At 47.1% G+C, this 11638-nt stretch overlaps 1 protein-coding gene across 1 annotated transcript in view; it reads right to left on the bottom strand.

Moving 5' to 3' along the window:
• Nucleotides 1-2056: 2056 nt before the first annotated feature.
• Nucleotides 2057-11638, bottom strand: part of WBP2NL (WBP2 N-terminal like) — a 27336-nt gene continuing 17754 nt past the window's right edge. The window contains exons 5-6 of the mRNA XM_007941785.1: nt 2250-2363; nt 2057-2172 (exon numbers count right to left, since the gene is read on the bottom strand). Of these exons, the coding sequence (XP_007939976.1) occupies nt 2057-2172; nt 2250-2363 (230 nt within the window). The remainder of the gene's footprint in view (nt 2173-2249; nt 2364-11638) is intronic.

Genomic DNA, 11638 nt, shown 5'->3' with positions numbered 1-11638 from the left:
GCTATGGCCCCTAGTTATCTTTCAGGTCTGGAATTAAACTCATTCCTGTGACTTCCAGCCAAACAACAGACAGGCATATAGGGTGAATGTTTACAACTGGTAGATATACTCCTTAGAACAATCAATCATGGGAGAACAGAAGTGCAGTGTTTGCACAGGGAGACAGCTCAGGGGGCAGGAGCACATAGGAAAGAAGGACACAGGGAAGAGGTAACTACAGGGAGGAAGTGGGAAGAGAGCTGTTATATTGTGGGAAATTGCAGTCAATGTCATGAAATAAAATGGGTATGGACTGCTGTATGGAAAATGAATTTGCTCCGTAAATTTTCACCCAAATCACAATAAAAATTTAAAAAGAGGGGGAAAAAAAGATGTTATCATTGGATGCAAGACCAAAAGGGCAGCATTTGCTCAGAAACAGGAGTCAGAAGGCAGGGAGAAGCAGAAAAGGAGGATGAACGGAAACGGGGAGCCCCGAGAGGAAGCAGGGAAAGCGCCATTACAATGAGGGCACTGCAGCTGATGTTACAGAAGAAAACGTGTAAAATACTGGAATGGAAAACCAATTTTCTCTGCGATCTTTCATCCAAACCAAAATGTTTTAAAAAAGAATACAGAGACCCCGCGTACCTCCTCCCAGGTTCCCAGTGGTGTTCTCTTGCCCTGTTGTAGCACAGCATCGCCAAGATGGCGAGGTGACACTGACTCAAGCGAGACACAGAACACGTCCATCAGACGACTCTTCACGCTGCCCTTTCAGAGCCACGCCCCTCTCTCCCCCTACCCCCGGCAACCACAATCTGTTCTCCACCTCTCTAATTCCGTAATTTCAAGGATGTGAGTAAACGGAATCATGACGTATGGACCTTTGGGCGTTTTTCCCACTCAGCGTAATTCTCTGGAGATTCGTTATCGCTCAGTAGTCTTTCTATGGATTACTGGGTTGTTTACCATTTACCTGCTAAAGGACACCTGGACTGTTTCATTTTTGGTCATTACAAATAAAGCTGATACAAATATTTAAATAATAAAAAAAGATGTTACCATTGGGAGAAACTGGGTCAAAGATACAAGGAATCTCTTGAATTATTGCTGATAACTGCAGGTGAATCAACAATTATCTCAAAGTTTAATAATTAATTTAAAAAGCCCTGCATTTACTTTTAGATTATAAATAATCTATTTTAATGACCCCTAACGACCAAGATGGAAGCTCTAGTGGCGTAGTGCCTAAGGCATCTGACTGCTAACCGGAAGGCTGGCATTCACACCCACCAGCCACTCCTTGGAAGGAAGGCTGGGCAATCTACTTCCATAGTGATACCACCTCAGAAACCCAAGGAGGGGTCCCTATGAGTTGGATCCGACTCCACGGCAGTGGGTTTCACAACCAAGGTAACTATTAAGGTCATAAATAAGTACCCTTTAGTAAAATGAGTTCTGGTAGCACAGTGCCTAAAGCATCTGACTGCTAACCAGAAGGTAGTTGGTTTAAATCCATAAGTCACTCTGTGGAAGCAAGACTAAGCAATCTACTTCGGTAGATATTTACTGCCTTGGAAACCCAATGGGGGTTGCTATGAATCAGAATCGACTCAATGGCAGTGGGTTTGGTTTTGGTTTTTTAGCCACCAAGGTAACTATTAAGGTTACAAATAAGTAGCCATTAGTTACAGACAAAACCAAAAACCCACGGGTGTGCCCATGATGCTCCAGGAACCCAAGTGGGTCTGCATTTGAGGTCTGTTGGCAGCCTGTTGGGAGACACCCTGTGTCCCACCAGAGGCACTGGACCACACTGGAGATTTGCTCATCCATCACCGCCCAGGAGCCTGACTCACCAGCACCGGACAGGCACAACAGTTAATGGATCCAGGGCTTGAGTCCTCAGTCAGGCTGAAAGGCACGACCCAGGCACGATGGCTATGGTTGTGTGAAACAGGAGGCGGAAGTGGGCAGGAGCGTGAGTTTACTGCTCCAACCGTAAGCACGTGGGAGTTGCCCAGTATACTCCATGTCTGTACGTAATTGTTAAAAGCAAGCCAGGAACGAAAGCTCAGTCATTTGCTGACTTGCCACTGGGTTTCAGTCCAGAAATGAAGCCATGGACATAACCATTTTCCAACCCCCGACACCTCTGCTGCTTCTCTTGCAGCCAAGTTGGAGGCCAATCTGCAGTGAAGACGTCTTGGGGTGCTTGGCCCAGGAATAACCCATCTATCTCCCGTGAAGACCCTCCCACACCTCACCTGAACAAGGGTTCTCCCGGGTACACATCATGCTCATTCTCCCAGGAACAACCACGTACACGGCTGGCCCGCCGTACCAGTAATTTATATTTCCAAATGGAATTCCTCTGGCAGCTGAGAAGTTAAGCAAAACAGAAACTCTTCTAAGTCACATGTACAGCTGCTATCCACCGAATAATTAATGGTTGATAATCACTACCTAAAGGAGCTCTAGGAGCTCTGGTAGTATAGTGCCTAAAGCACTTGACTGCTAACCAGAAGGCTGGCAGTTCAAACCCACCAGCCACTCCTCAGAAGGAAGGTTGGTCAATCTACTTCTGTAGTGATACCGCCTCAGAAATCCAAGGAGGGGTCACTATGAGTTGGGGCTGACTTGATGGCACATAACAACAACAACAAAGGAGCTCTAAGGAGCTCTGGTGGCCTAGTGCCTAGGGCATGTGACTGCTAACCAGAAGGGTGGAGGTTCAAACCCACCAGCCACTCCATGGAAGAAGACTGGGCAATCTACTTCCGTAAAGATTTACCACCTCGGCAACACAAGGAGGGATCGCTATGAATCAGATCTGACTCCACAGCAGTGAGTTTGGTTTAGTTTGGTTTCAGGGCCTGGCGTCACACCTACCATGACAGGTATTCTGAAAATATTTCCAGGTGAGGATTCTAGCAAGTTGGCAAGATAAATCTTTTTTTCTTTTTTAATGGAAGGGCAGTGTGGGACAGAACAAACAGTACAGGCTTGAGAATTGAACAGACCTGATTTCAAATTAGAGCTCCATCACCTATCAGCTTCACCAGTTGTTCAGTGCCGTCGAGTCGTTTCCGACTCATAGCGACCCCATGTACAGCAGAACGAAACACTGCCCGATCCCACGCCAGCTCCATGATCCCTGCTATCCTTGAGCCCATCATCTCAGCCATCGTGTCAACCCATCTCGTTGAAGGCCTCCCCCTCTTTCGTCGACCCTCCTCCACCCTACCAAGCATGACATCCTTCTCCAGGGAATGGTCCCTTCTGACAACATGACCAATAGGCTTCTGTAAAGTAAGCCTATTACATGACCAGGAGGCTTCTGTAAAGACTGACAGACTTGGAAACGCTATGGAGTTCTACACTGTCGTGTACGGTCACTGTGAGTCAGAACAGACTTGATGCCAATGAGTTTGTTTTTGGGGGTATTTTTATTGCTGAAATGAACATTGGTGTGCATATGTCTGTTTCATCACACTTCTAAGTCTCTGGGCATAGATCTAGGAATGGGATTGCTGGGTCATATGGGAGTTCTATTTTTAGTGTTTTGAGGCACCACCACACTGTTTGCCAAAAAGGCTGTACCATTTTGTATTCCCACCAGCAACTGGTAAGGGTTCCAATTTCCCCACGTCCTCCCCAACATTTATTATGCCCCTCCCTTTTCCTTATCTTAGCCGCCCTAGGGGAGTGAGTGGTGCCTCACTGCAGTTCTGACTGCAGTCTCTGATGGCTAATGGAGTTGAGCATCATTTCATGTATTTGTTGGTCATTTGCCTTTCTTTTAAAACTATGCTCTGGAGTAGGAAATAGAGCTGCCATATGATCCATCAATCCCACCACTAGGTACATGTCTGAGAGCAATAAGCACCACGACACAAACAGATGTACGCACAGCCACGTTCACTGCAGCATTATTCACAACAGCAAAAAGCCGGAACCTCGTTCGCCCATCCCTGCCTCATGGCATCAGTGGCAATGGGTTTTCTGACTGAGTGGACGTCCTTCGCTCTCCCTCCTGGTGCTATGCCTCATGTGTGGTCTTCTCTACAGTGGGGAGGGCCATCCTGCCTGCCGCACATGCACTTCCCTGGGTGCTCGAGTACACCTCAACCGGACCCCCTGTGGTGGCCCTGGCGTGCTCCCCTCGCTCTAGACCTACTTGGAGCATCTGGTCCAGGACCAGCACTGGACGCAGAGCCTGCCTCAGGACCTCCTCCAGCAACAGCAACGGACCCAAAGCTGCAGCTCCAGCCATAGGGCCTCCTTGTCCCTCACCTGAGAAGGTATCTCTTTTCTTGGTAATATTTGTCTTTTATTATATTTATCATTTAGTCCATTTTAAGTTTTAGATTTGACATAAAACAAAATTTTGTGTTTTGATCATTTAAAAAACAAACAAATAAAAATAGAAGCTCTGTTTGATCATAACAAGTTCCACTGGTGTGACGAGTGTAGAGACTTCCTGACCTCTAAGATGCACTACCACCAGACTCTGGTAAGAGAAACAAGAGGCAGAAGGTCTTCCTTTTAGGAGATTGAATTCTAATGGGGGAGGGGAGACAGGTAAGTAAAGAAAAACTAGTTCACAGTCTAGTGAGAGCTTTAATGTTGTTGTTGTTGTTATGTGCCGTCAAGTCAGACCTGACTCACAGCAACCCCTCCTTGGGTTTCTGACACAGTATCACTATGAAGTAGATTGCCCCATCTTCCTTCCGAGGAGTGGCTGGTGGGTTTGAATTGCCAGCCTTCTGGTTAGCAGTCAAATGCCCTAGGCACTACACTACCAGAGCTTTAATAGTAGATTTTAAATGTCCTAGAGGAGCAACTGAAGATGCAAATCAAACTGTGCTAGGAAGAGTATGAAAAGGCCTGGCTGACAATGTAATGACGGAGCTGGATCTCAGTGTAAGACTACAGCTTTGCCAGGTAGAGAAGAAAGAAAAGAGACACAAGTTGGGAACGGCATGGAAAAACGCCTGGGGACATGGTGAAGCACAGGGTGGCTGGAGAACGCTGAGAAATTCGGGATGGTGAGATTATGTGGGAAACGTAGGAGAGAAGCTGAAGGGAAGGTGTGGGGCCCATCAGTACAAGATGGGGATTCACCTGAGCTTTCTGAGAGTGTTCTTCTGCAGGGAGGTGCAACCTGGGGTCATTTTCAGCCTGATTCCCAATTGTGATTCAGCATTCTTCCTCCCACACAGCCCAGTGGATCTTCAGAACTTGGCCCCTCTCAGCAGCTCCTGCCTGACAGACTTGGCAATGTTTAGAGTCTAGCAGTAGGTGGAGTCTCAAAGTGGTCTAGGCTTGGACCCAAGTCGCTGACGATTCTTCAGACATTAGCCCACAGGGAACCTCAAAAGGCTAGGTAACCTCCAGGAGGCAAAGCTTTCACTGCTCTGAGCTCGTTTATCACACTCAGGTCAACTAGCAGAGCTGCACTGTCCAACATGGTAGCTCCTGGCCACAGGTGGCAATTTCATTTAAATTAATCACATTTAAATAAAATGTAAAATTCAGTGCCTCAGTCGCACCAGCCACATTCCAATGGGCAGAGCTAGTAGTTTCTGATTGGACACTGACAGAAAGCGTTCCGTCACTCCAGGAAGTCCTAGTGGACAGTCCTGGTCTAGAACACGGGCTTTCAACTGGGGTCCTGCTTACTAGCCCACTGTCTCCAGGGGCCCAAGAGGCACAGAGAAGCCCCCCTTCCCACCGTGGCCCAGAGAGAGATGCAGCTTCGGCAGCTCCCACAGGCCCTACGGCTTCCACTCTGGGTGTCCCCACCGACCATGCTGACTGCTCTCGACCTGGATTCTGAGCACTGACAGCCCCTCAAAGTTGCTGCCTGACACAGGCTCCTCATTCCAAACTGGTCTGCTCACTTATTCCTCAGAAGCTGATCACTCCCGAGCTTAGAGGACTTCTTCAGCAGGCCTCCTTTAAACCTATTACAGCTGCGCCCCTAGCAGAGGCCGGAGGCCTAGGACGTCAGGCTAGGAAACTCCAGACCCCAAAGGGCAGGTGAAGACTACAGAGCTGTGTGATGGGGCAGAAGCCTAGACATTCCTCTGTCCCCTACAGGTCACGATGAACCCAGAGGCAACCCTCAAGGAACACCTCAGGGACTAGGTTGGGAGAGTAGTGGCTTAGAAGCCAGACAGATAGGGGTTCAAATCCCAGTGAATTAGAACACACTGACTTCACTGTACCCAGTGATTTACTAAGTGAAACCTGGGGCAAGTCAAGTTCACAGCCTCAGTCTTCCCTTATGTAAAAGTGGTACACCACCACCAGCCTCACAGGGGTTGCTATCAAGACTGCAGATGACGTTTGTAAAGCACTCAGCAGAGAGTCAAACCCAAACCCACAGCCATCGAGTTGATTCCAACTCACAGCAACCCCCACTGGGTTTCTAAAGCTGTCAATCTTTACGGAAGTAGACTGAATCATCTTCTTCCCGCAGAGCAGTTGGTAGGTTTGAACTGCCAACCTTCTGGTCAGCAGCCAAATGACTTACCCACAATACCACCAGAGCTCTTAAGAACTAGTCCACAGTAGCCATTATCACCATCATCATCATCATCATCATCACTACCACAAAGAAGAAACAGAGTTGCCTACTAACTCGTCAGAGCCACTCACCACCGCAAGGGGTCTATTCTATGCTCACCTAGAAGGGCCACTCTTGGGCTTTACCCAGATTCAGGGAAATGTTCCCTTGTATCCCTTGAATTGCCTTAAAGCCTGTGACAGCCTTGAAGTCAGCAGCTGCATCTAGTGAACCCAGCTATCTGTTCCAAGAACCCACGCCTAGGACCAGAGACACCCAGAAATCCTGGGAGACATGCAGTCTGCCTGGGGTCCCACCCACAGGAACACTGCCTCCTTCCTGAGCCTGACCCTGAGCCCACGGTAGCATGTCGAGATCTGGCTATGTGACCCCCAGGAGGGCACTGTAGAGACCAGCCTGCTGAAGCAAGCCCTGCAGGGACAAGCAGGAAACTTGTCAGCTCTAACAACACCAGTGTCTTGACAATTTGTCGGAGACCGGGGCACCTCACCCAGGGCGAGCTCCTGTGAGGGACAGAGAAGCGGAGTTAAACCTGGCTATGACACACACTCTCTGCCTTCAGTACCGGTCTGGACCCAGATTGAGATACAAAAAAAGGAAAACCTGTTCACACTGAATAATAAAAATAGGTAAGTAACATTCATCAAGTGCTTACTATGGGCCAGGTATAGTAATCCTCACAACGACCATATGATGTTACTATTATTGCTCTAGTTTCATAGATGAGGAAACAGAGGCTCAAAGAAGTTGTGTGACTTGCTGAAGGTCACCTAGCTAGTCAATGGCAGATCTGAGATTTAAAGCCAAGAAGTTAGGGAGATGGGAAATGGAATTAGAACACACTGATTTCACTGTACTCAAATATCTTTCTGAGTTCTTTCTCAATATTAAAGACCCAGAGCAAAATGAGAGAGGGGTGTGTGTGACCCTAAACATGGGGCCACTTTCCAGCAATCTGGGGTAAACTTTGGCTATTCCTTAAGATAGGAAGACACCCTGTGAGGTATTTCACAAATATGGTCAATTTTCTCCAACTCTGCAAGATAAATGTTTACGACCTGTGTTCTTCAGATGAAGAAACTGAATTCGGAGAGTTAAATTCTCACTCGGAATTGACTGCATCCGGTTTAGACCTCAGGTCTGACTCTGGAACTCATGTAAGTTTCAACATCCAGCTTGGACTTATGTCTGAAACAGAGCCTGCCCTCCTGTCACCTTTCCAATCCAGGGAATGGCTCCAGCCCCTGCCCCAAACCTCTAAAAAGTCACCCTTCAATCCTCCCTTTCCATCACCTCATACACAAGCCATCAGCAGACACTGTCATCACAGCCTCAAAAATACAGCCTGTGTCTTGCCACTTTCCACCTCCTCCACTGACGCCAGCCTCGTCTAGCCATCATCACCTCTTGCCTGGACTACCGCCCAACCTCCTCTCAGCTCTCCCTCCATCCATCCAGGCTTGCCCTCCTCTACTCCATTCTCCATACAGCACTAAAGTGGATCTTATAAAAATGGATATATGATGATGTTACTCCCTCGTGTAAAAGTCATCAGTATCTTCTCACTGCATTTGGAATAAAATCCACATACTTTCCCGAGACCTACTGGGCCCTGCAGGAGTTCACCCTGACCTACCTCTCCACGTTCTCCTCCTGCTCCCACCTCCCCTGTGTGCTATGGTCCAGCCACCCTGGCCTAGGATCCTCCAGTACACCAAGGTCTTCCCCACCTGAGAGTCCCTCACATGCTGGTTGTACCACGCCTGGACTACTCCCCTTGCCACACTTTCTCCTAGTAGGTTCCATCCTATCCTCCACATCTCAGATTAAGTATGAGGATGTTCTAATGCTTTTGATAACCAAATCTTCTCCTCTTCATCCTGGATTCAGACCTAGACTATACTTCCCAGCTTCCTTTACAGTCAGGTGTGGCCTTATGACTGAGTATGTAAGTTTCCTATGGCTTTCATTGGAGCTCTGGTGGCATAACGCCTAAGGCATTTTGACTGCTAACCAGAAGGCTGGCAGTTCAAACCTACCAGCCACTCCTCGGAAAGAAGGTTGGGCAATCTACTTCGGTAGTGATACTGCCTTGGAAACCCAAGAACGGGTCGCTATGAGTCAGATCCAACTCCATGGCAGTGAGTTTGGTTTTGGGTTTGGTTATGGCTTCCTAACACATTACCACAAACTTGGTGGCTTAAAATGACATCAACTTGTTCTCTCACAGTTCTGGAGACCGGAAGTCCACCACTAGCTTCACTGGGCCAAAATCAGCATGTCAGTAGGGCCATGCTTCCTCCAGAAGCTCGGGGAGAGAATCCATCCCTTGCCTTTTCCAGCTTCTGGAGCCATATTCCTTGGCTCCGGGCCCCTTCCTTCATCTTCAAAGCCACACTGCAGCATCCACAAAGCTCTCTCTGCTTCCGTCATCACATTGCCTCTGCCTTCCGTGTGCCTGTTTCCCTTTGCCTCTCCCCTTTAAGGACATCTGTGACGGCGCTCAGAGCTCACTAGACAATCCAGGATCATCTCATCTCAAGATCCTTAACTTCTGCAAAGACCCTTTCCACAAATAAGGCAACGTTCACAGGTTCTGGGCGTCAGGCTATGGACACAGCTTGGGAAGCCATTATCGGTCTGCCACACTGACTTCTAGTCTGTGGCATGGGGTTAGAAGGAATGCGCACCACTTCCTGGCCTGGCCCATACACACTTCCCAGGTGAGATCTGTATTCTCTTCAGGGGAAGGGAAGGCCACTAATCATTGCCCAAAGAGGCCACGGAAGCCACGTGTTGAAGATGACAGAGACTCTATGACTATAGTCCCTGAAAACAGACCCTCTGTGCTGACTGCCCTTTATCTAAGCAATAATCTATGTCTGAGCCACTGATAACTTAGAGTTTATCTGTTAGTGGCTAGCATCTTCCCAGCCAATTCCCTGTCCATCTGAAGTTGCCTGTCCTACCCTCACCTTCCTTCTGAATATCCTTCTGGGGCCTCCACATTCACCTCCCACAAGAAGTAATTATTTTATTATGTAGAGATTTGCTCTTTTATTATTATTATTTAATCTGACTCTCACTAGACTATAATTCTAATAAAGGCAGGGATGAGGGTCATCTTGTTCACCACTGTCTTGCTAACTGTCTAGCCTAGTGTTTGGCACTTAACAGGTACTCAATACACATTTGTTAAAAATATTTATCAAAGAGTCCTGGTAAATAACTGCAGAGGGAAGGGCAGCTTTTCTGGTCAAAGAATCAGATCACGAAGCAGGATGAGTAGTTAACTTCAGGGGCCTGAAAGCCCATCTCGTAAGCGCTGACTCTTGCTGGAGATGAGGGTAGGTTCCCACACTTAAGCCAAGATACAATCAGACACAGAGCAGTTCCAGACACTGGTCTAAATTCATACGTTGTCTAAATCCTTCCCAAGTGGGTATGTAACTGCTGGATCCTGAACTTCGTTTTGTAGACCAAAGAGCAGATCTTAAGGAGCTCTGGTAGCATAGTGCCTACTGTATTTGACTGCTAACCAGAAGGCTGGCAGTTCAAACCCACCAACCACTCCATGGAAGGAAAACTGGGCAATCTATTTCCTTAAAGATTTACTGCCTTGGAAACCCAAAAGGGTTGGAATCAACTTGATGGCAGTGAGTTGTGTGTGTGTGTGTGTGTGTGTGTGTGTTTAATGAGAATATAAAGAAGAACCCCTAACATTGCCTGACTCCTAACACATAACCCTAAAAAACCCCTCTTCAGTGCTATGAGGTTAAAAATAAGAAGGATTTCAAGAGTCAGTATGCAACTGTCTGAGTTGCCTAGGCATCTGTAGCAAAGAGGGACTGGACTTTCAAGTGTCCCCTGACCCTGGATTTCCCATCACTGTCCCCTGTGTGCCACGGTGCCTTGTTACCCAATGTCAGGCTCCCAGATGCCGCCTGCCCTCTGGACCACCAAGAGCTGTTATTTCCATTGGGAACAGCTTGTGAACTCCTTCCATCTTTGCACCGTAACGTTAAAGGTAACTGTAAAAAAGTTTCCTTACTCCTCAACCTCCATCACCCTTCTCTTCCAGCACTTCACTGAATGCTCTCTTGTTAAGACCACCAACAAACTCTTATTTCCACATGCAATGCACACTTTTTGGTCTTCCTTTCATCAAACAGCAGCTGACATGGAGAAACACCCCCCTACTGCTTGACGCTTTCTCCTCTCTGAACTTCTGGGATAATAAACTCACTGACTCTTCTCCCTCTCAAGTCTGGTCCCTCCTCAGTCTGCAGGGTTGAGGATATTTAAGACTCCATCCTCAGTTCACTAAGTAAGCCTTTCACTCACATGGTTCCAAAGCTGACGAGTCAGAAACCCAGACATCCATCTCCAGACGCAGCTCATCTCCTGAGCTCCGGGCTGCGTGCAGTGGCCGTCTGCATCCCTGCACCCCTCACGTTTACTATGGTGCAGGGGTCTACAGTGGAGATTCAAAAGGACTCAACACCACTTATGTAGTATTCCTGCCAAAACGCATGACCTAAATACAATGAGGGAACAGACAAATCCAAATTGAGGTGCATTCCACAAAACAGTAAGTCTAATCTTCGAAAAATGTCAAGGTCACAAAAGACAAAGAAAGGCTGAGAAACAGCTCCAGACTAAAACAGATCACAGAAACAGGACAACTAAATTCAATGTAGGGTCCAGGTATAGATCCTGGATTGGAAAATGCAAAAGTGCTACTTGGAACAGTCATGGGGACAGTCGTTTGAATTTGAACATAAAACATAAATACTAGTATCATATCAATATGTTAGATTTTCTGAATGTGATAAGTACACTCAGGTGAGAGATGAGAACGTCTTTGTTTTTAAGAAATACATGCTCAAGTATTTAGGTATGTTCATAACTTATTCCCAAATAATCAAAAACAAACAAACAAAAAAAAAGACTAAGATAAAGTAAATGTGGGAAAATGTTAACAGTGGGTGAATCTAGATGGAGGGTCTAAGGGAGTTCACTGTAATATGCTTGCAACTTTCTTTTTAAAAATGTATATAC

Source organism: Orycteropus afer, unplaced genomic scaffold, assembly GCF_000298275.1.
Source record: "Orycteropus afer afer isolate SDZICR_OR568_19922 unplaced genomic scaffold, OryAfe1.0 scaffold00083, whole genome shotgun sequence".
Taxonomy (NCBI): Eukaryota; Metazoa; Chordata; class Mammalia; order Tubulidentata; family Orycteropodidae; genus Orycteropus; species Orycteropus afer.
Note: the sequence above shows the minus strand (reverse complement) of the source record. Positions and strands in the feature narration are given on the sequence as shown.